This window comes from Lentinus tigrinus, assembly GCF_003813185.1.
Source record: "Lentinus tigrinus ALCF2SS1-7 unplaced genomic scaffold L226scaffold_26, whole genome shotgun sequence".
Taxonomy (NCBI): Eukaryota; Fungi; Basidiomycota; class Agaricomycetes; order Polyporales; family Polyporaceae; genus Lentinus; species Lentinus tigrinus.
The window spans coordinates 188,660-213,253 of record NW_027137935.1 but is presented as its reverse complement, the minus strand read 5'-3'; the positions used below and the strand labels follow the sequence as shown (position 1 = coordinate 213,253).

Here is a 24,594-nt window from a genome sequence, read left to right as displayed (position 1 = left end):
AATGCCTCCAGTTCGTCTGGGAGCTGCGGCGCCATGTCCTTGTTGTTGAGGATGTAGACGGACATGAACTCCCAAGTTCCCTGCAGAATCTTGGGTTAGCCTCAGAAATTCCAATCGGCAATCGGCAGAACCACGTACGGTGCGATCCGGCTGTCGTGCGGTATCAGGCGCGTTTCTGCGTTTCGACAACTCCCAGTCGGTGAGCATACCAGTGCGCGTCTGAACGAGTCGACCATCGACGATTTCCTCCTTGATGCAGATGAGGACGTTACCTGCGCTCACATCGCGGTGGATTACACCTTTCTTCCAGGCTCGACCGTGAGCTAATGGGAAGAGCGTACAGTGAGTGACGGAACAAAGATCAACGCAGTAAAGCGTACCTTTGATGCAGGAAGCAATGAGGAAGACCAATTCCTTCGCGTTCCGGAAACAACTCATGGATAGGCCGACCTCCTTGACGACGATGCGGTAGTGACGGTGCACCTTCAATGGACATTCCTCCCTGTCCGGATGGTTCATCTTCCACACCACGTGCGAGTCAGTCACCTGGTCACCCATGCGATCCTTGATGTCGCCATGACAAACGAGCGTGGGGACCCCCTCGATCTTCTCCCCATCGTTCAGGTACTTCAAGACGTTCCCCTCGGGCTCGATATCTTCGTGGTCAACCCGCCACGCGTCCTTGAGGTAGACGAACGGCCCCTCCGGGTGAGAACAGTCGATAGCGACGTATCCGCGGGTGCCGCGGCCAGCCAGTTCAGTTGAGAGGAAGTGGGGAGCGCCGACAAGGAAGGACCGCTCGCCCCCGACGTCGGGCACTTTGATCTTGTAGTACATTTTCGCGTTCTTGAGTGACTCGGCGAAGAGAAGACGCGCGTGTTTCCCGAGCTCGATTCCGGTAGCCTCGTCGATTATGGGTTTCTCCGCGCGATGTATCATCAACTCGTACTCGACGGTGTGCGTGTGTATCTCTTTCACAGTGGTGTCATGGCCGCGCTGAGCCGCCGACATATGGCAAAGGCGCCAGAAGAACCGGCCGAGCTTGATAGGCTCTTGACGGTAGTTGAACTTCTTTGTAGTGACGACGCCCGAACGGTCCCAGTGAATGATCCGTGCCATCTCCCCAAACAGAACGACGGAGAACTGATGCTTGCGGTGTTGGGATTGGAAGATGGTGGAAGCGTACGACATGATCTGCCCGAGATTTCGTCTGCGCCGCCCGGATGACTGAGGCACGAACAGCTTCTCTTTGTCGTCTTCGTCGAAGGGATCGTCCTGGGTCGACTCAGGTTTGCATTCGATGAAGACCTCGACCGCAGACCAGTTGGGCTCTTCTCCCTCTTCCGGAGCCGCATAAGAGGGGTACAAAGCGAGATCGGCCCGCTGCTTGGTCTTATCGTCTGGGTCGGTCCCGCTAGCCGTCACAACCACCTTGTAGCCCGCTTCGAACGACTTCGATTGCTCGAGGTTGTCCGCATCGTAGGACCCCGCGATCCAAGAGTTGAAGGCCTTCACCTGTTGTTCATACTGTGAGCGACCACCCAAAAACCACCAGCAACCGCCATGCATGCCCGAACAGGATCACGTACCGCCTTCGCCTCCTTAACCTCAGGCCGGAGAGGACCATCCCACTTTAGAGTCGAAAGTTTCGCCGTTGGCTCCTTAATTGCCCCGGGCGGGGGCGGGACGTATTTACCCAAGAAGTAGTCGAGGTCCACAACGGAAATCTTCTTCTCCATGCAGAGTCGCTGTTGATCCTGAATCTGGGCAGCGGGTGGTCGACCGATATAGTTGAAGCAAGATTGAAAGAGAGAGCTTTTGTTGACCGGACTGGCTTTGCTGGTTCCTGCTTGGTTGGGTTGTCGCGGCGGGGTCGATGGTGGAGGCGGCATGGCGGGAAGAGCGGATGATAGAGGGTTCAGCAAGGACAGTGGTGGATGGGGAGGAGGGAGACTTACGGATTGACGCTCAGGTTGAGATCTTATATGCCCAGCCAAAGCGTATTGTCGTACGGATCGAGGCACAATGAGGATGCTGACGCAAGTGCGGTGACGGCGACGGTGGTGGTTAGGACAAAGTGAACCTGTGGTATAGACGCTCGTACGCGTGCCGTGCACGTGGGCGCGTGCCAGACCCCACGGTTGCACTTGCCACGGACCACCGCACGCCTCGAGTTCACGCAGTCCTTCCGAATCCTTAGTCTCTTCTTAGCTGTACGCTGTGTTGAAAGCTGAGCCCGTTGTTGGCTCTGTGCGAGCTCGCACGGCACATTCATATTATGTTCACTATCGATTTCACGAAATGCCATTAAGTACCGCACGCTGCGGGAATGAACGGATGGCTACCTGACAGGCCAGATAGGTGGGCGATACGCAAGAAGAGTTCATGGGCTCCCAGACGCGAAATATGCATACCTAACACCCCACAAGGAAGTGCCGCTAGCCTCTGCAGGAGTGCAGAAGTTCTCAACGGCGGTACTTGGGAGGGCGCCATTGAAGACGACACAACGACCAGGAGGCTTATAATGTGATTGCAAACGAGGCCGGTAGTAGATGGCGATACAATAACGATAGATGACCTACAGATGTTCGTAAGACATGCCAGGAGTTCGAGTCCGAGATTAAGCTAGTGGGAGGCACGTATAAGTTCATGCCTCAGTCTATGTCATGATTGCACCGTTATGGAGGTTCTGGTCCACGATTTCGTTAGTTTGTTCCTCTACTCTGCGCACCGTCCCTGCATGGATTATGCCTGTCCCCGGGGCGGTATCTCGTCCGCGCGTGGGCGAGCCCTCTTGGCCGGAGACGCCTGGCGGGCTCTGCATGGTGCTATTCCTTCTCGAGCGAGTGCTGAGATCGTCGAGGCTGTGTTCGGAACCATCGTCGCCGGACGAATCCGACTCCGAAAAGATGTAGTCTCCGAACTCGTCGGTTTCCATGCCGCGGCCGTCCTGGAGGCCTTCCTTGAACTCGTATGGGAGCATCACTGCACGATCGATCGCGACAGGCAGGCCGCGATGACGACCACGCAACATGACCGCACATATGATGAGTTTGGACAGCGGACGAAGAGCGCCGGAAAAGGAGTAGTTTGCCTGTAAGGTGATTTAGAACGATGATCACGGCGAAGAGATGGACGTATGCGCTCACGTAGGGGACACCGAGGCTGAGGCCGACCGTGCCATATGCAGAAACGAGCTCGAAGACTGGAGAGCATGTCAGGATGAAGGGCTGGGGTATGGCACGAGCATGTACGTACGGATAGTGAATATGTTGAACCATGTGCAGTTGGCTTCGTCATCGAGGCCGTCTTTCTGAGGCAACGTCAGGAAAATCTGAGGCACGAATGTACCACCTGAGACGCACCTCTATAATGCAGACCAAGAACAGCGCAAGTCCAAGCCACCACATGTCTAGCACTCTGTCAGTACAATCCGACTACCCATAGCGACATAACATACCGAAAGAGAGCTGCTTCCGAGCATGCATCGCGAGATATCTTCCCCATACAGTAGCGCGGTTTCCGGACGTATTGAAGACCTCCTCTTCGGATTCGTCATCATCCATGAACACCCCGAGAGACTTCTCCTCGTACACGTTCGTTGACCGTACACTGAATACTTATGAGGCGACTACACCATATATCATGTGAAAAGTCCTCACCTCATAGCGATGGGATCTACGATACCAATCAGCACGGAAAGAAGACGCTACATGTAATCCTGTGTACTCACATACGCTGATGTACATCATGAGGACATACAGAACTCTGTGCGACGAGTTAGAGTTTGGCACGTCACGAAGGGATATGGATTTACGCACTTCACCGCGGGAGCTAGAGACGACAACGCTACAGTACCGAAGCCGGCGGCGCGAACAGCAGTGGCCTGCAAGAGGCCGATGATGAACCGCACCCCGACAGGTATGGAAGTCATTGCGGGATTGCCTATGTCCAGAACGAGGAAGAAGAACCAATCTGTGAAACTGGATGAAAGCAGCGTTCAGGCCTGCTACGCACAATGCACTGAAGAGGGAGCTACTCACTTTAGAGCGAACAGCACAGTCAGTAGGAACCATGTCTGATGCGAGGGGAACAGGTATATGAAACAACGTCGTGGATGATCTAGGAGGAAATGCAAGGTCTCGTTGATACGAGAGTGTCTTGGTACAAGTTTCGAGAGGATCCATCTACGGGCGGTAGCGTGAGCGGAACGCGTCTACAAGAGGCATCGGGATAGCTCACATTTCGAATCGTAATCTTGGTGCCCAGAAGAGGCTCAGTACGGCTAACTGGTGGGAGGAGGGAAGAACTCACAGTACGGGCTGGAGACGCAGAGTCAGTATATGAAGCATGTGATAGGCAAGGTGGACGTACGAATGCAGTGTTGCCGGCCAATATCAAAATTATCATAAAGACGATCATAGGGTATGCTGTTTGGAACGGAACCATAGAAGTGTCGACGAGAGACGTGCCGGTATTCGTGTATGACGAGACCACCTGGAACGCAGAGAACCAGGTAGAAGGCACAGCCCTATGCAGCGCAGGGGGGATGAAATCGCTGTGCCACCTTGGGATGGACATGTAGGGTGCGATCACGATGAATGCCACCAGTTGCAATCCTATATGGTACTGCAGGGAAATGCATCAGCACGAGATGATTCACTTGCGCATACGGGACTTACGGCAGCCACAATCCAGAGCAACGCCGTCAGCGCGCGGTACTCGACTCCTCCGAGCTCTTCGAGCTGTTCACGGGTCAGGGCCTGGAACACGGAGTTGCGACCAACCACAGCTTCGAAAGAGATGTATGGGACCGCCCGTGCACCCGGAGCCACAGTCCCATGTTCCGAAGCGATCGTCCGTGTTCGTGGGATGGTAATAGTGCGTGTGAGCTTGCGTTCCAGCTGAGGAAATGCACGCCCAAATAGCCTCGACAGCAGCTCGTGAGGCATGGGGAATCCACCAAATCCCCTGTGCATTGTACGCCTAGAAGGATGCGAATGCGAATGCGACGCAGCCGTCGTGATCGTGCCAGACCGAGGGGACGTGGCTCTGCCACGGGAAGCGGTGGGACGTGACATCGTTGGACGCGACATCGTTGGTCGCGACATCGTTCGGCGCGACATGGTGGGACGCGACATGGACCCTAGGTGACATGATGAACTTAGTTACAGTTACGAGGTGTTTACGCCGTTGGCGGATGACGTACTGCGCCCGCGCGGCATTTCGTATGCTGCTTCGTCCTCTCCAGGAACTTGAGGAATAGGGCTAAATCGCCGCTCAGGAACAATCGCTTGGGGAGTTGCAGCAAATTCGACGGTCTGCGTCCGGGCCATCTGTGGTCCTCTTTGCGGTCTATTCATGGTCTGCGTGCGGAGAATGGGGGTGGCATCTGGACAACACATTGCCATAAACAGACTGGACAATCATTAAGCGCAGCCACTCACTAATCACTGGGGACGTGGCGGGGCGTGGGGATGTCTCCGTGGGCTGTGGTTCGCGGCTGGAGATGGGGCTTCTCAGCGTTAATATCGGCGTGCGTGGGCGTATAAGACGTACGGTTCCGGTTCAGGCGTCCCCGAGCGTTCCCGCTTCTCAACCTCTGTCGACTCAGTGTTCGCTCTTGAGCTCGACTCTCCCTCGTTCTCCTTCATGTTCCCGTCAGGCGACGCAGGATGCCCTCCTCGCTGCTCGGATACGCCTTCGCTGATCCATCCGCTCGGGTCTACCAGCTTGGGGGCACCTTCGACCCGCCTGATCATGTCTGTACGAAGTTGGTAGCGACCACGATGCCCGACCTCTTGTATAGGGACATCACCAAGAGAACGCAGCCGGGTTTTCCAAGGTAACCTCAGCAGCTTCCATGCTCTCCTCCACCACGGCTCTATCTTCACGTCTATGGGCATGTGAGTTTCTCGAGCTGCTCTCCGCGCGAGCTCTGCTTCCACAATCCGCCGGAACTTCCGGGCGAAGAAACTCCTGTAAGGGTGTCATTTGATGGTGCAACGCATACCGCAGATCAATCTTACCTTCGGATGTAGACCATCATCCACGAGACCACAACCTAGGTGATCGTCAATATGACGTACATAGCGTATGAACGGATCGCTTCCACTCACCGGACTTCCCAGGCACATCTGGACAAACAGCAGCGCTTGCTGGAAGCCAGTCAAGCTGCTCAAGTCTACGGTCGCGAGACCGCAGACTGTCATCGCACTGACACAATTGAAGAGGCAGTCTATGTAGGATACGGGGAACTCTCCATTCGCGCCGTAGAAAATCCCGGAGAATATGAGGGGCGTGAAGGTACTGGCGGATCGCAGACGTCAGCGCCGTTCAACATCAGCCCAACATCCCCGACAAACACCTCCCGCCACACTGGTCCCAGTCCCAATGCCTGCTGCGCCGCCAACGCACGATCAGAGAGACTACTCACAAGAAGACGATATGTATTCGATAGAAGTTGAGATGTCTGAGGACGTAGGATTTGAAGTTTCCAAACCGACCCAACGAAACACGATTGGGGAAAGACGGCATTTCCTCTGTGGGGGATCGCAAGCAACGGCGGTCGGCGTGGTGTTAGCTTGAAAAATGCAGCATTGGCGTTATAGATGTGGTGGTGAGAACTCGAAGCTAGTTTGCGAAGATGAAGGTCGAAGCTAAGAATGCGGTCATGGGCGGCTGTCTAGGAGGCTGGAGCACCGGCGGTCGTCAAAATATTCAACACCTCTCTCGTTTCAGTGATCAGAGCGGATGTTAGGACGCTGCATTAAGATAGATACTACATAGTGGATACATGCTTCTAAGCTCTATGCTCACGAAACGAGGAGAACCACGGCGGATGAGTGTAAAAAAGCGACGGGACGGCAAGCCGGCCTTTTAACGAGCGGGTATCGAACGTGGGTGGGGTATATCACGGGGAAGTGGTGCATGCTATCGTTCGGCTGGAAGTGGTTGGAAGCGAGTGTAGTACTGCTTCGTCTGTGCTTCAACCATTTCCGGGGTGGATTCCGGAAGGTCTTCGATGAATCGACCTGATTAGCGTGAACATAGCATTCCGATACGGCATGAACTGAAGGGGAAGCGGGCGCACCAGGAGAACCAGCGAACAGAGCCAGAGCAGGGACGACAGTGTTCGGAGGAATGACGGTGTTATCAGCGATCTTCGCGCAATCCTTGATGATTGTGAACTTTCCCTGCACAAACGCGAGACATGAGTTCCGCGGATACGAACGACGAGCTGACGCTTACAATGATACAGTTCTTGCCGATCTCGACGTGGTTGCCGATGGTGGCGGCCTCCACGATGGAGTTGGCACCAATGTGGACGTGGTCTCCTATCTTCATAGGATAGTAATTGAAGTTTCCGCGGTACGTCTTGTACGGTGGCCTGCAGAGAAGTCGGCGTCAGTGCCAGCTTCGTGTCCAGACCGGATCCAAGAAGATCATCCACGCCATCGCATAGTTGCGAGCGACAGATAATGTGAAGTTTCTCGGAGAGAGCAATGCTTGGCATACTCGAAAACGAGAAAGCGGCCGCACCGCTGCTCGGGGAAGACGTCTATCCAACCATCGCTGAGGTAGAGCCGATACTGTGAATAACGGAGATAGGAATGTCTTCCGAGTCACCCATAGCCGCTGCAACTGAACTGGGACTGAAAGAGCGAGTCGCTACGAGGATGAAAGAAGTGGGTCCGGGGATCCTGTAACGACCCGCTCGCCCCCAGCTTTGACCTTCAGCATGAACTCCGGCGAGCCGCTGCAAGTTAGGAGTGTTGGAACTGACTTTACTTCAACACCCATGCCATCCACGCAAAAAAAAGCAACCACAACTGGGTCTGTAGAGACTGATTCTCGGGACTCACCTCATAACGCATCCCTCGCCAATGAGACAATACCGGCCAAGCGAGATCACGACTGCATGACCAGGCCCCGTCCTACGCAGGTCTCCTCGAATTATCGCACCGCTTGCGATGATGGTCTTTCCGCCGAGAATGATGTTTTGTGGACCAGAGATGGTCGCCCTACGAGAGACTTTGTTCCCGGTGTCCTAAGTGCACGCGCATACAGTGAGCCTGCCTTCCCATAGCGACAACGGGAACCACCTATTCACCTACCGTCTCGATGTACTCTGCACGCGTGTAGTATATTGGGAGATCCATGGCAAGGCGTGTTCAGCTGAGCGAGGTCACGGTCGAGGACAAGGTGCGCAGGCGCGCGTTCGGCATCGGTGGACGCGTCGACCACGCGCGGCAACAGCGCGCGGTCTCTCGCTCTGCCCACCATGAAGCTCTCGAGGTCGCCCATTGTTACGCTCACCTCGCGACTACGACCGTGCCAGCTCTCTGCTTTGACTGCGAGGCGATGTCTTGGAACGCTCACTAGGCCGATTCCTAGCCTCGTTGCCCGCCATGGCCCCTCGTTCTCACTACGAAGATGCTTGGCCACGGAGAGCCCTCCCACTCTCCCCGCGTCGGAAGTGAACCCGCCCAAGGCAACACAGACAGCACCAGCCGAGGTCGCGCCCGAAGACCAGGTCTATCATGGTCCGCTCACCACCACCTACCGCCGTCTGAAGATCTTCTCCCTGTCCACGCTCTCCCTCACCTTCGTGCTCTCACCCTTCATATTCGTCATCGAAACGAGCTCGGGCCTCCCTCTCGTGGCACGGTTCGCCCTTGCGGGCATAGCGATGGGCACGAGTGGCATCTCGACTTCAATCGTCGCGTGGGCGGGCCGTCCGTACGTCTCCACACTCCGCTGGCTACAACCCGAGGGTGCGCAGGCAGCAGGCAGCGGCAACGCGATCGAGATGACTACCCACACGCTCGCCTGGCACGAACGCGTGACGACCGTGTACGACACGGCTTTCCTTGTCCCGACGAGTAGGCCGTTCGCAACATGGGAGCTCGCGGAGGGATTCAAGCTCCCGGAGGCCGAGGTGGAGAGTGCGCGTGCGGAGGGCCTCATCCCTAGGGAGGAGACGATTGCGGAAACGCGGAATAAGGCCGGGGAGCTGCTGGGTAGGTGGGTGGTGAGCTGGGATGAGAACGGCGAAGGGACATGTCGACAGATTGGCAAAGTCGTTCGGTGAGTTGCCTCTCCCCAATAAGTCGTCGGACAGATACATTGAACCGCGTCATACCCAGATACTTCAACGTGCATAAGGAATTACTGAGTCGGCCTATCCAGTGACAGAGGAGAAGAATATGCTTCTTGAGGTATGTGTAATTCCACCTTCGTCGCCGCGTACTCTGATTCGTTTCCAGTATGATACATCTTGGGATAATATACACTGTACCGGGACTGCTGCGCCATTTCACTCACTGTTCGTCCGCCTCTTTTCGGCGGAGACCCCAATCCGCCCATCGTGCCTTCAGTTGGCCAGAATTGGCGGGCAGCTTTGCACCCCATGTGATGGCATAGTGCGCCAGCACAAGTTCCAGCTCCTCGATCTCGTCCAGCATCTCCAGTTGTGCTATTCTGTATAACAAGATGAGGCCTGTCCGCCTATGCGGAGATGCAAAACGTACCTCTCGAGTTCTCTGGGATTGATGTACTCCCTCCGAATGTCCTTCAAGGTCAGCGCTCGAGCAATCTCCCATCCGTGTTGGAGGAAGCGATTTGGCAGGGTGTCGAAGTTGGGATACGGCTTAGCTCCAGGTAATGTGACACTTCGCGCCTTGGCTCAAGTCAATCTCTGTGTCTCCTCGCAAATCAGGGGTAATGCGCACCTTGAGGTTGTTCACCATGACTCTCCCGAACGAGTCTTCCAGGCCGAACATCTCGTAGATGATGCATCCCAGGACGCCCGAACCGGCGGTGAAGTAGTCCGTGAACCACTGCAAGACATTCTGTGACGCTTCCGGACTCATGTATACCAAGACACATTCGAACAAGAGCAGAGTGGGCAGGGACGGCGAGAGGAGCGGATCAGTCGGGGACGCTAGGAGAGGTGCGAGGGATTCGGCAGGCGGCTTGCGTAGGTCGGCAGCAAGCAGATGATAGACCGGTGAGTGCAGTGTGGTGCCTCCGTTCGCTGGAACATAAAATGAGATTGAGTCCACAGATTATCCGTAGATGCTTACCCAACGAAACATCCTCAGGCTTTCCAAGTATCGCGCTCAGCTCCCGGTGCTTGCGGATAGCCATCGCCTTCTTCGTAGTGATCTCCGCAAAGTCGAGTTCGATGTACTTCGCCAACAGGTCCTTCCTATGGCCCGTCTGCCTGAGTTGCGACCGGTCAACGATATACACATCCTGAACCTCACGATTGCCCACGCACCGCGAGCCGCCAGAACCGCGTATCGCTCCCCGCGCCCATGCTCACAATCTGGCACTTGGTTCCCTCCGCCTCACACAGGGCTAGCCAGCCGTCCACGAGCTCGTCCAACGCCTCCGATCGGACGTACGTTCCAATGTTGATGAGGGGCGGTCGAGGATGCTGGAGGTGTGGTCGCGAGACGAAAGGCGTGATGTACGGATCCGTTAGGTACCCTTTGTGAACAGCAGACAGTCTTGCAAGAGCAGCATCTGAGTCGGTTGCGCGTATAGCAGCGTCGCCCTCCGGCAGTCGTTGTCGAGGCGGGAACATGATGGTCAAAGGCAGAGTAGTGTCGTCGAACGGCCAGGCCAAGCGTCCGAACTAGTACTAATCAGACCCAATTAGATGCGTTTGTTACTGGCCTTCCAGCTGATTAAAATATTGTTACTTGCTCAAGTTTATGAATGTAACTTACGTCAGCGCGCACTAACGTGCAGTTTGTCGACTTCGCTGTTCTGGTTCCTCGCTCTTGCCACCACCACCCAGGTCCCATCTAGTCTACGTCTAGTCCGCCATGGCCTTGAACTTGCCTATGACCGCGCCCATATTCCCAGCGGGGAAGGAACCACTACCACCAGGGATTACGGAGGAAGAGCGCGATGCCTACTTCCAGGCGAAGAAGTACGAGCGGTGGATGTCCGTGGGCATGGAGTCATGCATAGCAAAGACGGTCATCGCCGGCGGGGGAGGTGCGTCCATACCCTTCGTGATCCTCGAGGCATCCTGGGACACACACCTAGAAGGCATTCCGTTTGGCTAGGTTTCGTCATCGGCTCGTTCTTTTCCCTCATGAGCTCCTCGTTCGCATATGAGGACCCTTTGCTCCGACAGAACCTGAGCACGCAGCAGAAGGCCCGGGAAATCGCGAAGGAGATGGGAAGGGGCATGTGGCGGAGCGGGAAGGGCTTCGGCAAGGTCGGCGCGCTGTTCGCGGGCATCGAGTGCGTCTTCGAGTCGGTGAGTCCTGCTTGCGTCCGGTGGCAGTCGCGCGTTGTGCTGACTCTAGGTGGTGCGTTCCGTTCAGTATCGCGCTAAGAACGATATGGTCAATCCGGTAGCGGCCGGCTTCGTTGCTGGTGGTATCCTCGCACGGAATGCGGGACCAAAAGCGGTCGTGGGCGGTGGCCTTGCGTTCGCCGCCTTCTCAGCTGCCATCGACCTCTTTCTCAGACGAGAAACTGCTGAGTGAGTCGTCCTGTTCTTGCGCCGATTGCTCGATTCCGATGACGTCTGTTGCAGCGAGGACTGACACATCGACATACGACACCACACGTAACTTATTGCCCGTAGACTTACGATACATACTAATGGATATACACCCCTCCTCATTACGAGGCTTCCCGCGTCCCGTTCATCAAGTGTGGCTTGACTGTGTCCGTGCTCCAATTTGCAGAGAAGTTCATTCGATACTGGCTTACCCTCAAGTCTAGATGCATTATAGCATAACAGACTGTGCATTTCAGGTCCTCATCGAGCCTCCATCATTGCACACTCAACATCATCCTACGGTTCCTACCCTCGGTAGGCTCCCCGCGATACCGTATTCTCCAAGTAATATGGTCTCTTGCAATGATGCTTCACCTCGGAGCTTTTTCAAGGCGCGTCTTGCCCCGCTTCCGGATCCGCTCCTCCTTCGCGTCCACTCCATCGAGTTTCCGCTTCTTTAAGCTTGTGAGCGTGTCCGCTACCGCTGGAACTGAACCTTGGGAACAACACCCCGACCTTCGGCTTCTTGTCCTCGCCCTTGTGTCATTCTCCGGCCGTTCCATCTGCTCCAGCGAATACGCCAACTCATTTGAGGATAGGAAGTCCATGTTATGTACTAGATGGGATCCCCCACAATCTGTATCCAAGAACCTACGATAGAAAGCGAGACAACGCGAAAAATAGATACCTCCTCAGTAGATCACAATTTGGACTTCTCCCCAGCCACGCCAGCTTCCACCAACGTCTTGTATGCAAGATGTCCCATATACGGGAAGCCGACCACGTAGGTGTAGGCTCGCTCCGAGCTCGCCTGCCGCCGTGCATATCGAGCAGCGATGCCCTGCATAATAACCGCACTCTGCAACGAAGTGGTGAATATGAAGACTCAGTGAGAGACTAGAACATGACGCACCCTGAACAGCATCCAGCTTCGCGCGAACACCATCTCGGGGATTGGATATGGTTGGCCAGAGACGCGACAGTACTCGCGTTCCAGCTCTTCGAGACGGATGGGAGCCTCCGCGTCGTTGTCCTTGAACGCAGCACTCAGGTTCCCACCAGGCGGGAAGCTGTTTGGGGCTATCGCCCACGGCTGCGTAAAGTTGGCGAGATCTGCCAGCTATCCCAAAGACAAGTCAGCACGAAGGTGTGTAGAATCTGCGGCGACGTGCAACGCACCGGGCTCCCGAGCGTGCAGAGCTCCCAATCCAGGATCCCGATGACACGGTTCTCGGTGGGGTGGAAGACGAGATTGTCGAGCTTGTAGTCGCCGTGGACTATCCGCAAGCCGGTCTTGCGCTCGTCCGGAAGGTTGGCCTTGTACCAGGCGACCATCTCCTTGAACCGAGGTATCTCCCCGGTAGGCTTCCCGGTCTCGACGTCGACGGCTTGCGCCTGCGCCTCAGACACGGCGCTGAGGGACTTGATCTGTCGCGGGAAGTAGGGGCTGTTTGACGCGAAGCTTGACAAGCCGAGCTCCGCGGGCGAGAGCAGGGCAATGGTGGCAAGCACGCGGGCCGCGGACAGCCAGCTGAAGTGTGGGACGTAAACTCGTCAGCGAGGAACGGCCTGGACATGAACAGTTGACAGCTGGACTCGTGTCTATACACCAGAGACGTTCGCATGTCTAGCGTTGCCGAGATAGTCATAGACACGAGGTCAGCTGGAGAGACAGGAGACGTACCATTCCCGCCGAGTCTCCGGCGGTACCTCAGGCATGCGCGGGTCAGTGAATATCCGCCCATCGAGGAACTCCATGATGTAGAACGGCGTGCCAATGACGTCCACGTCCTCACATAGCACGATGGGTTCCGGTATGGGTACGCGCTTGTCCGGGGGCGTGGATGGGTGAGTGTTGTGTTTGTGCAGGGCGCGAAGCATGGTGTATTCCCGTTCGACCTGGTGCGCGGTCTTGGAAAGCAGCTGTCCCGCAGGCTTCTTGCGCAACACGAATCGGGTAGAACTGGCCAAGCGATTGAGAACGGGAGACGAGGCAGGTAGGCTGGCACTCACGATGCATCCGTTAGGAAGTATGTGGGGTTAGACTGCGCGGGTTCAGTTCAGCGACCATTTCCTTCCCGTCGCTTGAGGGCACACTGACCTGTCCAAACTATAGAGCAGTTGAGCATTGCGCGCGACACGAACCACAACGAACACACCTTGAATTGCTTGATGGTCACCGGCGCCGCCACCGCGGGGACATGCGTCTTGAGGTATGCGTTGAGCTTGTCCGCGTCGATGCTCGCGCGCACCTCGCCGTACTCTCCGCCAATCTTCTGCTTGTCAGAGGACGACATGGCTGGGACAAGACAACCCCTGGGGTGGTGGCGGCTGGTATAGTCGACGCCGGTGACCGTCGTATAGCCGGTCGCAGAACGGCGATCAAATGACCCGCGGCAGCGCCTTCACATGGTTCGTTCTCTACCACCACCATCGTCTCCGCGGCCTTTCTATCTCTTCGTTCTGCTCGCTGGTTCATATCGCTCTTCGTCGCGCGTAATTCAATGTCCCTCTTGGTATCGGCTGCGAGGGGCAGGATATGCCCCTGAACATTCCTGGTGACGAATATCGAAGGTTTAGCACATGAGGATGCACATGCGCCTCAGCCGTCTGCTGTGCTGGTGAGTCCTCCGGCTATAAGTACATGTTAGTTTCCCGGGAGGCCGGACGGGTCTGGAGGGATGGCCGGAAGAGCGCGTACAGTCACGCGATGGGCTGGTGAGGCATGTCGCAAGCTATGTAAGTGTTTGTCGGGCTGTCTCCGTCAATGGTCCCGTCAATGGTCTGTCTAGGGAAGACCAAGGCCAAGAGGGAGTACGACTGCAGGAAACGCTGCGTACAGACATACCCCGCTATATGTTGGTATCCCTGTTTCTGCTTACACCGATCTGTCTGGCGCGGACAGCTGCTAGGCCTTCCTCTATATCTGATTGAACGCGTCCGCCTGGTTGGGCCTTCAAGCTTCATCCATCACCCTGGCAATGACAGGGGATGATGCCTGTCAGGCGGGCGAAGTCTACGTCTTGGAAGGCATCTTGCGTTGCATAGTGAATGATGGTCGGCTCACACATGATCCAGAGTAGTCAATGAGACTTCGGACACGGAACATTGCTAGGACAACAGAAGGATATCGCGAAGGAGGTTCGCCCGAGATTTCCTCCTAGATACCTGGGACCGAGTCGAGCGCGGACATCACACGCTTGTTGTGCTCGAGACCGTACGATTATTCGATTCAACTCAAGTCTGACTTCCGTGTTGTCTGCCATGGTGATAGTTGCTGGACGCGCATGTCTCATACTTGTGAATCAGTGCCATGTATACCATACGGTGAATTAAAGGTTGCGTGCAGGGCGCGAGCGAGAACAAGGCTGGCAAAAGACCGCCAGCCGTGATACACAAAAGTTGGTCAATGGTACGTTGGCGTTGGGCAGACACGCGCCCACGTGCACGGCAGGCGCATGAGCGTTTACTCGACTTTGTCCTAACCACCACCACCGTCGTCCTCAGCCTGAGTGTCACTCTGTACGTCTCCCCTCTCAGGATTTCACCCCTGCCCACTATCAACCGCCGATTAACATCCCCAGCGAACCAACAGCCAAACACCTTAGTCCGATTGCCTCGAAGTTTATTCAGTTTTTCTCCAACCAATAGCTGCTGACGTTTACGACGGACCGCGACTCAACATGCATAGAAAGATTTCTGTTGTGGACCTCGATTTCTTCGTCGATAGGTATATACCATCTCCGCCCAAGAAGGAGCCAACGGAGAAGCTTTCGACTCTGCTGTGGACTGGTCCCCCAACACCGAAGGATCCTTTCAACGCCAAGGCTATGGTGCGTATCCATGTTCGGGCGTCGATGGTGGTTGGTGGCTCACGACATGAACAATAGGTGAACACCTTCAAATCCTGGATTCAAGGCACTGACAAGGCAGACTCTCGTAGCCCCGAAGAAGGCTATCAGGTGGTTGTGACCACTGGCAGGGCCGACAAAACCGACAAAACCGAGCAGCGGGCAGATCTCGCTCTGTACCCCACGTATGCGGCTCCAAAGGGGACAGAACAGCCCAACTGGTCTGCGGTCGAGGTCTTCATCGAATGCAAGCCTGAGTCGACCCAGGACGATCCCTTTGACGACAAAGCTGACAATTTCCTGCCTTCGTCTGAGAGGCGCAGAAGAAACCTCGGTCAGATCATGTCGTACGCCTCCACCATTTTCCAATCCCAACACCGCAAGCATCAGTTTTCCGTCGTTCTGCTGGAGAATATGGCACGGATCGTTCGCTGGGACCGCTCGGGCGTCGTCGCTACAGAGAAGTTCAACTACCGTGAAGAGCCCAGCAAGCTCGGTCGTTTCTTCTGGCGTCTTTGTCATATGTCGGCGGTTCAGCGCGGCCATGACACGACTGTGGAAGAGATACACACGGACACCGTCGAGTACGAGTTGATGATGCATCGTGCGGAGAAACCCATAGTCGACGAGGCTACCGGAATCGAGCTCGGGCAACACGCGCGTCTTCTCTTCGCCGAGTCACTCAAGAACGCGAAAATGTACTACAAGATCAAAGTGCCCGACGTCGGGGGCGAGCGGTCCTTCCTTGTCGGCGCTCCCCACTTCCTCTCAACTGAACTGGCTGGGCGCGGCACTCGCGGATACGTTGCGATCGACTGTTCTGTCCCGGAGGGGCCGTTCGTCTACCTCAAGGACGCATGGAGGGTTGACCACGAAGGTATCGAGCCCGAGGGGAACGTCTTGCAGTACCTGAACGATGAGAAGGTCGTGGGGGTCCCCACGCTCGTTTGTCATGGCGACATCAAGGATCACATGGGTGACCAGGTGACTGACTCGCAAGAGGTGTGGAAGACGGTCCATCCAGACAGGGAGGACTGTCCATTGAAGGTGCACCGTCACTACCGCATTGTCGTGAAGGAGGTCGGCCTATCCATGAGTTGTTTCCGGAACGCGGAGGAATTGGTCTTCCTCATTGCTTCCTGCATCAAAGGTACGCTTTACTGCGTTGATCTTGGTTCCGTCACTCACTGTACGCTCTTCCCATTAGCTCACGGTCGAGCCTACGAGAAAGGTGTAATCCACCGCGATGTGAGCGCAGGTAACGTCCTCATCTGCATCAAGGAGGAAATCGTCGATGGTCGACTGGTTCAGAAGCACACTGGTATGCTGACTGACTGGGAGTTGTCAAAACGCACAAATGCAAATGCGCCTGGAACCGCGCACCAGCCGGGTCGCATCGTACGTGGTTCTGCCGATTGGCAATCGGAATTTCTGAGGCTAACCCAAGATTCTGCAGGGAACTTGGGAGTTCATGTCCGTCTACATCCTCAACAACAAGGACATGGCGCCGCAGCTCCCAGACGAACTGGAGGCATTCGTCCACGTCCTCCTCTACTACGCCATCCGTTTCCTCCGTCATAACTGCAAGGATGTTGGGGAATTTGTCCGCAGCTACTTCCGTGGCTACGTGAAAGACGGATGCGAGTACTTCTCTGGGCGAGCTAAGAAGGAAGCCATGGGGATGGGCAGGATCGATCTCGCCGGTGACAAAAAGCTCGTCTTCTACTATTCTGACGTAGCTGCCGACAATGCATCTACGCCCGCAGCCCATCCTTCGTCATCAGCTATGGAAGACGAAGACGCTCTCGAAGAGCATCCCCTCAACCAACTTCTCGATGCTCTGCTCCAGTGTTTCAAGGCTCGTTATGCTCTCCTCAAACTTCCCGCCGGTGGCCCTCCGATCGCAGCTCAGCAACTGCACTCTCCAACGGACGCGATAGAAGCTATGTTCGCTAAGGGTTACGATGAAGATGGCTCCATCCCTGCCACCGTGGAAGAGGTGGGGAAGTCCTCTTCTGCAGAGCCGAACTCCAAGTCCTACAAGAAGCATGCGGATAAGCTGCAGAGTCATAAGACGTTCTACGAGTTGGTCGGTTCATTCTTCCTCAGGGGATATGTTTGGCCCAACAACGACAAGATTCAAGACCAGCTGGGCGAGGATTCGCATCCGAAGGAAGAAGACAAGTCGACGTCTGCGCTGGAATCGATGACCCTTCCCACTATACCCACCGCCTCTCTGATCGCCGCACGCACTCGGTCGGGGAGGACTAGGTCGCTAGGTATGCCGCCGCCGACAGCCGGCGGTTCCAGTGGCAAGCGATTCAACCGGGATCACGATGAAGAAGACGATGAATACGCCCCGCCGGCTGCAAAGCGCAAGCAGGCCAGCATGCCCCAGACGAGTTCGAGGAGGAAGGGGACGAGTTGTGCTCAGTGAATCGGGAAACATGGTGCATGCACCATTCGTAATGTTCAGTCTGTCATTCACCCATTATCCCCATCATAATACATGTTGCTTTATGTTCGACGTTGATATTGACACTGTGATACTGCTCGTCGGTGACTTCAAACGCGTACGGTTCACCCGATGGCAGTACATTGGGGCGCTCCTTGGCTTGATTTCATCCTCCGGTCGGCCTCTCTCAACCTTTCTCGACTATATCGAAAGAAACAAGTACGATAGCTATTCGGCTCTGGCGCCACTGAAAATGGACGGCAAGGGGCGTTGGTGTGATTTCGTTTGAATGTACAAGTCGCGCTCTGCCGACTCCCGAGCTGCCATAACCCAAGGTTCAACTTTCAATTACGAGGACTCCAGGCTCAGAAAGACTCAGAAGGTCACATTCGAGTTGGAATCTGCCGTCGGACGGCTTAGCACTTGCGATTAGGGCTGAAATTAACCACACGATTCCCATGACCGTCGTATTCTTGGATCTCACCATGGCTGACCATAGAACCTCCATAACGGTGTAATCATGATATAGACTGAGGCATGAACATATACGTGCCTCCCACTAGCTTAATCTCGGACTCGAACTCCCTGGCAAGGCTGTCTTTCGAATATTTGTAGGTCATCTATCGTCATTGTATCGCCATCTACTACTACATAGTCCGGCCTCGTTTGCAATCGCATAATTAGCCTTCTTGTCGTTTTCTCGCACCCAAAGGCGCTCCCGCAAGTACCGACGAGGACCTCTGCGCCCCCTGCAGTCCGAAGTGTGTCATTGGCACTTGAGCCAATGTAGATCCGACCATTCCACGCGACATTCTCGTGACAATTCGAAGGCCGTATCTTCTGTTCCAGGACTCTCCGGGAGACGAAATAAGTTGGGTCGTGTCTTCTGAAATGCTTATATACGGCGTGCATTAAGTTTGAGCCCCATCCTGTAGGGAGGGGAAGGCGATCATGCTAAGCGAGGAACTTAGCTTGTGTTATTAGCGGCCATGGTACGCGCCCACGTGCACGGCAACGCGTACGAGCGTCTATACCACAGGTTCACTTTGTCCTAACCACTACCGTCACCGCGCTTGCGTCAGCCTCCCCATTGTGCCTCTATCCGTGCGACAATAAGCGGTGTTGGGCATATAAGATCTCGGCCTGAGCGTTAATCCGTAAGTCTCCCTCCTCCCACCCACCACCCTCTTGCTGAACTCCAGCTCTTCCCGTCATGCCTCTGGACCCACCACCCACTCCTCCCGCCATGCCTCCGGATCCACCATCGACTCCCCCGCCACAACCAAATCAACCCACAGCCATCAACGCTAGTCCGATTAACCCTGGTTCTCTATTCCAATCTACGTGCTTCGCAGCTATCGGTCAACCACTAGCTGCCGAAATTCAGGAGGGACAACGACGCAGCATGGAGGGCAAGCTTTCCGTTGTGAAGGTCGACTACTTCTTCGGTAGATATCTCCCCCCGCCAGAGGACAAGTATGAGCCAGAGAGGTTTTCGGCTCTACGGTGGAATGGTCCCCCCAGGCCTGAGGATGATCTCAACGCTAAGGCTGTGGTGCGTACCCATGTTCGGGCGTCGATGGTGGTTGCTGGTGGTTGCTGACAACATGAACAATAGGTGGACACCTTCAACTCCTGGATCAAAGGCGCTGATAACGCGGATAACGAAGCGGTCCCGTGGCCCGGAGTCGGCTACAAGGTGGTTGCGACCGCCAGCAAGACCGACCCAGCCGACAAAACCAAACAGCGGGCCGATCTCGCTCTGTACCCCACGTATGCGGCTCCGAAGGGGACAGAACAGGCCAACTGGTCTGCGGTCGAGGTCTTCATCGAATGCAAGCCTGAGTCGACCCAGGACGATCCCTTCGACGACAAAGCTGTCAAGTTCCTGCCTTCGTCCGAGAGGCGTAGGGAAAACCTGGGCCAGATCATGTCGTACGCCTCCACCATTTTCCAATCCCAACACCGCAAGCATCAGTTCTCCGTCGTTCTACTGGGGGATATGGCACGGATCGTTCGCTGGGACCGCTCGGGTGTCGTCGCTACAGAGAAGTTCAACTACCGTGAAGAGCCCAGCAAGCTCGGCCGTTTCTTCTGGCGTCTTTGTCACATGTCGGCGGTTCAGCGTGGCCATGACAAGACTGTGGAAGAGGTATACACGGACAGCATCGAGTACAAGAATATAATGCTTCCTCGCGCGCAGACTCCCATAGTCGACGAGGCTACCGGAATCGAGCTCGGGCAACACGCGCGTCTTCTCTTCGCCGAGTCGCTCAGGACAGCGAAGATGTGCTACAAGATCAATATGCACGACGGCCAGTGCGAGCGGTCCTTCCTCGTCGGTGCTCCCCACTTCCTCTCGCCCGAGCTGGCCGGGCGCGGCACCCGCGGATACGTCGCTATCGACTGTTCAGACCCAAAGGGCCCGTTCGTCTACCTCAAGGACGCATGGAGGGTTGAACACGAAGATATCGAGCCCGAGGGGAACGTCTTGAAGTACCTGAACGATGGGAAGAAGGTCGAGGGGGTCCCCACGCTCGTTTGTCATGGCGACATCAAGGACCGCATGGGTGACCAGGTGACTGACTCGCAAGAGGTGTGGAAGACGGTCCATCCGGACAGGCAGGACTGTCCGTTGAAGACGCACCGTCACTACCGCATCGTCGTGAAGGAGGTCGGACTATCCATGAGCCGCTTCCGGAACGCGGCGGAGTTGGTCTTCCTCATTGCTACTTGCATCAAAGGTATGCTCTAATGCGATGGTGTTGGTTCCGTCACTGACCCTTTGCTCTTCCCGTCAGCCCACGGTCTAGCCTACGATAAGGGTATAATCCACCGCGATGTGAGCGCGGGTAATGTCCTCATCCACATCCAGGAGAAAATCGTCGATGGTCGACTCGTTCAGACGCGCACTGGCATGCTAACCGACTGGGAGTTGTCGAAACGCAGGAACTCGCCTGGAACCGCACGGCAGCCCGATCGCACTGTACGTGATTCTGCCAAATAAGAGTTCTGCGACTAATCTAGGATTCTGCAGGGAACTTGGCAGTTCATGTCTGCTTACATTCTGAGCCACCCGGACATAGCGATACAGCTTCCAGACGAACTGGAGGCTTTCTTTCACGTCCTTCTCTTCTACGCCATTCGCTTCCTTCCTCATAACTGTACGGATGTTGGTCAGTTTATCCGTGATTACTTCAATGGCTTCCAACAGAATGGCGGCGACTTCTTCTGCGGGCTCGCTAAGAGGGAAGCCATGGTAGCAGGCAGGATCTACCTTCCAGATGACGCCAAGCTTGTCTTTGACTGTCCTGCTGAAGATCCCGCGGTCCCACTGCCCCCAGCGGAACTTCTTCAGGCAGGTTCCTCGTCAGCCACGTTCCCAGCTCGTGTTCCACCCCTTTCTAAGACCCATCCCATCAATGGCGTCTTCAAGAAGCTTCTGAAGCTGTTCAAGGCCCGCTACGCGCTGTTGGCCAATCAAGTAACATCCGTTCACGCTACATCCCCCTCATCCGGGTCTCAACCACCAGCTGGTGGGAACGCCTCTGTGTACGCTTTCTTCCTCGATGAAGAGTACAAGCCAGTGGCAAGCGAAGTGGAGCCGAACGAAGACCTCACTGATGCAGAGAGGAAGGAGTACGAGGACAGTGTCGACAAACTATCATGCCATACCAAGTTCATCACTGTGCTATCATCCACCTTCAGGAATCTACAGCTCGTGTGGCCAGAGGAGGACAAGATCGCCGATCAGCTCCCCAAGAAGGACAACGGCCTGACGCCTGCCCCAGGACCCGTTCCCACCAATCCCACCACTCCCACCACCTCTCAGGTCGGCACACGCACTCGGTCGGCGACGATCAGGTCACTGAATGTGCCGCCGACTGCAAGGGGTACACGTGGCAAGCGATTCAACCGGGAGGAAGATGAGGACGACGATGAGTACGTCCCACGGTCTGCGAAGCGCACGGCGCACTGGACCAGCATGCCCAACGTGCCCCAGACGGGTTCGAGGAGGAAGGGGAAGGGTCGTGCTTGATTCGGGAATGACTGTTCGTATATCGCTCGTTATTCTCTGTCTGTCTTTCAACCGATACAACACGCGATGAATTATGTTGGACGTTGGTATTGAGTATGTGATAGCTGTGCGTGAATCGTCGGTGACTTCACCGGATGAGTACATTCGGGCGTTTCTAGGCCTGATCTTATCCTCCATCTGCTTGCTCTCTCAGTCTTTCTTGACTGAACCCGAAAGAAATCAGCACGATAGCTATCTCAGGCTGGATTCACAGAGTTCTCATTCCAGTTGGACGTATCTTCCCATCAGCCTACTCTGCCGTCGGGCGGCTTAGCGCTTGCGCGTCGGCTGAGATTGTCCATACGATCGCCATGACCATCGTATTCTTGGATCTCACCACGGCTGACCATGGGAGAAGCTTATCAGCTGAGGCTATCCCACGACAGTATATCGGACCACGAGGGCTCCAACCGAAAGCACGCTCCTGCTCTCTATCGTGACCCCGCGAGCGTTACACTGTTCGAGTTAGATTGCAATGTCGCACTTTCCGGGCTCGCCTGAAAAGACGAGAGAGTCTCTGTGAGTCTTTGCAGACGAATCTTCATAGTATTCCCCTTCTGACGCAGTCACCTCTATCCAGCTTACCGAAAGTTGCGCTCAAACCCTGGGTGCGCTCAAGCCCGCCAGGCTTCATCCTACGGAATGCGAGAGTCATAGACCCCGCGCAATCTCGCATACTTCCAGGCTACCAGGACGTCGTGATTAAAGATGGGTTGATTGCCTCCCTGAACCCGTCTCCGTCCACTCTAGACGAGCCGCACCTAGCGGCGGTTGACCTGGGTGGCAAGTTCCTGTGCCCGTGAGTTTCCTAGTCTGCGCGGGTTTTGACAATCATTGAAGGGAATGCGTGGCAGAGGACTCATCGACTGCCACGTTCACGTCACTGCCATCCCGGGTGTGAAATCGATGGGCGAGCTCTCCCAGACACCGCTGGAACTCGTCCATCTTCGATCCACCTACGTTCTACGGGGTTAGTAGTGTTGCCTGACTATCGAGCGATCATCGTAGCTGAATACGGTTCACAGAAATGCTTCTGCGGGGCTTCACGACAGTTCGTGACACAGGTGCTATCCATACCATCGCCATCAATTCCCGTCTCGAAACCTAACATCTAACACTTCGTCATCCATCCGACAGGCGGCGCGAGCAAGGCTCTCGCGAGTGCTATCGCGGAAGGTCTCATCCCTGGCCCTCGTCTCTTTCAATGCGGCAAAGCGCTCTCACAGACAGGTCCGTTTTCCTAGCACTGTCTCACCGTGTTCGCTCGTTCCTGACATCACTGTAGGAGGACATGCTGACTTCACTGCTTCTGGGAGCACCGATGCAGGATGCTGCGGAGGGCACTCTCATTCGCTTGGGCGCACATGCGACGGAGTGCCCGAGGTGCTCAAGGCCGCACGAGACGCCCTCAAGGGCGGTGCTGACTTCATCAAGATAATGTGCGGCGGCGGAGTTGCGTCTCCGACGGTAAGGACTCCGGACGCTGGCATGAGGGTCAACATATACATGCTCAACGCTTTCGACAGGATAGCATTGAGTCCGTACAGTTCACGGTCGAGGAAATTCGGGCAATAACGACTACATGTGCCCAGATGGGGAACGTGCACAGTGAGTAAATTTCAGCACAAACCCCGGGTATGCTATCTAACCAAGGTTCTCCACGTCAGCTACAGCGCATGCGTACACTGATGCTGCTGTTCGTCATGCTATCGACAACGGGGTCAAGGGAATTGAACATGGCAACCTGATCAGCCGAGACACGGCGGAACTGTGCGTCGCTCCGTGTGACTTACCTGCAGATAGCTGCTGACGAGCCAATGAAGAATGGCGTCGAAGGGCGTGTTCCTTACCCCGACGCTGTCCTGCTATGGGATCATGGTTCGTCCTCCGTGGGAGGACTTCCTCCCGCCGGATGGAAAGGTCAAGAACGAGCAAGTGATGGCGCGCGGGTTGGACGCGTTGAAGATTGCGGACGACGCTGGGGTCATCATATGCTAGTAAATCCCATTCTCCGTTGCGCTTTCCCTTTGGCTGACCTGTGTTGTTGTAGCGGGTCCGACCTTCTAACATCGATGCATGCACTTCAAACAGAAGAGGTTCGTAGCATGAGCGGACTAAAATGCCGGACGCAACTTGAGGAATACTTACACGCTTCCGCAGTTCACTGTCCGTAGTTCCGTTCTGCCTTCGGCGCGGGTTCTCAAGCATGCGACCACGAACGCCGGTACGTTGATACCACTTCGCTTTGCGGACGGAACTCATCCTATGTTTACCGAAGCGATCATGCTGGGAGACCCGAAGCTTGGCAAGATTGCTGCAGGATGTTACGCTGATCTGCTTGTCTTGGACGCCAGCCCCTTGGACGACGTAACTGTGCTTGACTATCCTGAAGACCATCTCTTCGCCGTCATACAAGGCGGACATGTTGTGTGCAGCCGCCTCGGAGGGCTGGCAGCCAGCTCGCAGGCTTGACGGGTCGGATGGGTCAAGGATGCCGGCGAGGGCCCCTACCTCCCAGACAGTGGATACACCCGTCTGTGGTCTGCCTATCAATGATCGCTGTCTGACAGTTGCGATACTGCACCTGGAACCTATACGGTCATGAATCTATGCATGCATGACAGTCCATCGTAGATCCTACGGTACGCATGAACGACCAGGTACCCTCCTTAGACCAACT

General features: G+C 55.6%; 10 protein-coding genes across 10 annotated transcripts; 5 read left to right on the top strand and 5 right to left on the bottom strand.

Moving 5' to 3' along the window:
- Positions 1-63: 63 nt before the first annotated feature.
- On the bottom strand, positions 64-1,892 carry L226DRAFT_573572 (uncharacterized protein; the record flags this gene model as incomplete). The annotated part of the gene is made up of 4 exons (XM_067684875.1): positions 64-80; positions 139-323; positions 381-1,515; positions 1,590-1,892. Coding segments are annotated over 4 exons (1,640 nt in total), but the record flags the coding sequence as incomplete, so codon positions are not given.
- Positions 1,893-2,508: 616 nt separating this feature from the next.
- L226DRAFT_512491 (uncharacterized protein) lies at positions 2,509-6,668 on the bottom strand. Its single transcript, XM_067678342.1, has 19 exons — positions 6,437-6,668; positions 6,120-6,309; positions 6,030-6,064; positions 5,560-5,979; positions 5,448-5,503; positions 5,210-5,392; positions 4,683-5,146; positions 4,375-4,629; positions 4,315-4,322; positions 4,243-4,257; positions 4,044-4,187; positions 3,822-3,983; positions 3,734-3,768; positions 3,663-3,678; positions 3,461-3,612; positions 3,366-3,412; positions 3,259-3,313; positions 3,150-3,205; positions 2,509-3,094 (listed from the first exon to the last, which is right to left on the bottom strand). The coding sequence occupies exons 1-19, from the start codon at positions 6,535-6,537 to the stop codon at positions 2,660-2,662; spliced, it is 2,829 nt and encodes a 942-aa protein (XP_067532472.1). The 5' UTR covers positions 6,538-6,668; the 3' UTR covers positions 2,509-2,659.
- Positions 6,669-6,748: 80 nt separating this feature from the next.
- Positions 6,749-8,201, bottom strand: L226DRAFT_512489 (dynactin subunit P25). Its single transcript, XM_067678341.1, has 5 exons — positions 8,118-8,201; positions 7,866-8,050; positions 7,252-7,390; positions 7,094-7,196; positions 6,749-7,034 (listed from the first exon to the last, which is right to left on the bottom strand). The coding sequence occupies exons 1-5, from the start codon at positions 8,160-8,162 to the stop codon at positions 6,934-6,936; spliced, it is 573 nt and encodes a 190-aa protein (XP_067532471.1). The 5' UTR covers positions 8,163-8,201; the 3' UTR covers positions 6,749-6,933.
- An 83-nt stretch (positions 8,202-8,284) lies between these two features.
- Positions 8,285-9,195, top strand: L226DRAFT_573569 (uncharacterized protein; the record flags this gene model as incomplete). Its single annotated transcript, XM_067684874.1, has 2 exons — positions 8,285-9,090; positions 9,150-9,195. The coding sequence occupies 2 exons, from the start codon at positions 8,285-8,287 to the stop codon at positions 9,193-9,195; spliced, it is 852 nt and encodes a 283-aa protein (XP_067532470.1).
- Positions 9,196-9,269: 74 nt separating this feature from the next.
- On the bottom strand, positions 9,270-10,773 carry L226DRAFT_537645 (leucine carboxyl methyltransferase). The gene is made up of 6 exons (XM_067681355.1): positions 10,740-10,773; positions 10,286-10,681; positions 10,089-10,224; positions 9,735-10,039; positions 9,534-9,682; positions 9,270-9,483 (listed from the first exon to the last, which is right to left on the bottom strand). The coding sequence occupies exons 2-6, from the start codon at positions 10,592-10,594 to the stop codon at positions 9,324-9,326; spliced, it is 1,059 nt and encodes a 352-aa protein (XP_067532469.1). The 5' UTR covers positions 10,595-10,681; positions 10,740-10,773; the 3' UTR covers positions 9,270-9,323.
- Positions 10,774-10,838: 65 nt separating this feature from the next.
- On the top strand, positions 10,839-11,573 carry L226DRAFT_573567 (mitochondrial import inner membrane translocase subunit TIM22; the record flags this gene model as incomplete). The annotated part of the gene is made up of 4 exons (XM_067684873.1): positions 10,839-11,013; positions 11,085-11,281; positions 11,349-11,509; positions 11,564-11,573. 4 exons carry the CDS (start codon positions 10,839-10,841, stop codon positions 11,571-11,573), a joined length of 543 nt encoding a protein of 180 aa, XP_067532468.1.
- A 490-nt stretch (positions 11,574-12,063) lies between these two features.
- Positions 12,064-13,890, bottom strand: L226DRAFT_537643 (APH-domain-containing protein). Its single transcript, XM_067681354.1, has 7 exons — positions 13,690-13,890; positions 13,632-13,640; positions 13,544-13,575; positions 13,215-13,493; positions 12,710-13,061; positions 12,444-12,650; positions 12,064-12,389 (listed from the first exon to the last, which is right to left on the bottom strand). Exons 1-7 carry the CDS (start codon positions 13,825-13,827, stop codon positions 12,231-12,233), a joined length of 1,176 nt encoding a protein of 391 aa, XP_067532467.1. The 5' UTR covers positions 13,828-13,890; the 3' UTR covers positions 12,064-12,230.
- A 1,224-nt stretch (positions 13,891-15,114) lies between these two features.
- Positions 15,115-17,818, top strand: L226DRAFT_615184 (uncharacterized protein; the record flags this gene model as incomplete). The annotated part of the gene is made up of 4 exons (XM_067686742.1): positions 15,115-15,363; positions 15,421-16,531; positions 16,589-16,779; positions 16,838-17,818. Exons 1-4 carry the CDS (start codon positions 15,214-15,216, stop codon positions 17,816-17,818), a joined length of 2,433 nt encoding a protein of 810 aa, XP_067532466.1. The 5' UTR covers positions 15,115-15,213.
- Positions 17,819-19,011: 1,193 nt separating this feature from the next.
- L226DRAFT_490889 (uncharacterized protein) lies at positions 19,012-21,959 on the top strand. Its single transcript, XM_067677332.1, has 4 exons — positions 19,012-19,391; positions 19,455-20,580; positions 20,638-20,822; positions 20,874-21,959. The coding sequence occupies exons 1-4, from the start codon at positions 19,050-19,052 to the stop codon at positions 21,873-21,875; spliced, it is 2,655 nt and encodes an 884-aa protein (XP_067532465.1). The 5' UTR covers positions 19,012-19,049; the 3' UTR covers positions 21,876-21,959.
- A 193-nt stretch (positions 21,960-22,152) lies between these two features.
- On the top strand, positions 22,153-24,593 carry L226DRAFT_554267 (uncharacterized protein). The gene is made up of 12 exons (XM_067682985.1): positions 22,153-22,433; positions 22,495-22,713; positions 22,769-22,884; positions 22,940-22,978; positions 23,052-23,144; positions 23,200-23,381; positions 23,441-23,522; positions 23,582-23,684; positions 23,738-23,911; positions 23,965-24,010; positions 24,075-24,138; positions 24,193-24,593. The coding sequence occupies exons 1-12, from the start codon at positions 22,390-22,392 to the stop codon at positions 24,384-24,386; spliced, it is 1,356 nt and encodes a 451-aa protein (XP_067532464.1). The 5' UTR covers positions 22,153-22,389; the 3' UTR covers positions 24,387-24,593.
- Position 24,594: the final 1 nt, after the last annotated feature.

Coding starts and splice junctions, on each gene's coding strand:
- L226DRAFT_490889 (XM_067677332.1), top strand. CDS start 19,050: ATGCCTCTGGACCCACCACCCACTCCTCCCGCCATGCCTCCGGATCCA. Junction 20,581..20,637: donor CATTGCTACTTGCATCAAAG/GTATGCTCTAAT, acceptor TCTTCCCGTCAG/CCCACGGTCTAGCCTACGAT. Junction 20,823..20,873: donor CACGGCAGCCCGATCGCACT/GTACGTGATTCT, acceptor AGGATTCTGCAG/GGAACTTGGCAGTTCATGTC.
- L226DRAFT_537643 (XM_067681354.1), bottom strand. CDS start 13,827: ATGTCGTCCTCTGACAAGCAGAAGATTGGCGGAGAGTACGGCGAGGTG. Junction 13,062..13,214: donor CCGGAGACTCGGCGGGAATG/GTACGTCTCCTG, acceptor CCCACACTTCAG/CTGGCTGTCCGCGGCCCGCG. Junction 12,390..12,443: donor GAAGCTGGATGCTGTTCAGG/GTGCGTCATGTT, acceptor ACTTCGTTGCAG/AGTGCGGTTATTATGCAGGG.
- L226DRAFT_512491 (XM_067678342.1), bottom strand. CDS start 6,537: ATGCCGTCTTTCCCCAATCGTGTTTCGTTGGGTCGGTTTGGAAACTTC. Junction 5,504..5,559: donor GGGACGCCTGAACCGGAACC/GTACGTCTTATA, acceptor CCCCATCTCCAG/CCGCGAACCACAGCCCACGG. Junction 3,984..4,043: donor ACTGTGCTGTTCGCTCTAAA/GTGAGTAGCTCC, acceptor GCTTTCATCCAG/TTTCACAGATTGGTTCTTCT.
- L226DRAFT_512489 (XM_067678341.1), bottom strand. CDS start 8,162: ATGGATCTCCCAATATACTACACGCGTGCAGAGTACATCGAGACG. Junction 8,051..8,117: donor GTGCAGAGTACATCGAGACG/GTAGGTGAATAG, acceptor GCGTGCACTTAG/GACACCGGGAACAAAGTCTC. Junction 7,035..7,093: donor TCTGTTCGCTGGTTCTCCTG/GTGCGCCCGCTT, acceptor CACGCTAATCAG/GTCGATTCATCGAAGACCTT.
- L226DRAFT_537645 (XM_067681355.1), bottom strand. CDS start 10,594: ATGTTCCCGCCTCGACAACGACTGCCGGAGGGCGACGCTGCTATACGC. Junction 10,225..10,285: donor CGCGGTTCTGGCGGCTCGCG/GTGCGTGGGCAA, acceptor CAACTCAGGCAG/ACGGGCCATAGGAAGGACCT. Junction 9,683..9,734: donor TCATGGTGAACAACCTCAAG/GTGCGCATTACC, acceptor ACTTGAGCCAAG/GCGCGAAGTGTCACATTACC.
- L226DRAFT_554267 (XM_067682985.1), top strand. CDS start 22,390: ATGTCGCACTTTCCGGGCTCGCCTGAAAAGACGAGAGAGTCTCT. Junction 23,382..23,440: donor GCGGAGTTGCGTCTCCGACG/GTAAGGACTCCG, acceptor CGCTTTCGACAG/GATAGCATTGAGTCCGTACA. Junction 24,139..24,192: donor GCATGCGACCACGAACGCCG/GTACGTTGATAC, acceptor TGTTTACCGAAG/CGATCATGCTGGGAGACCCG.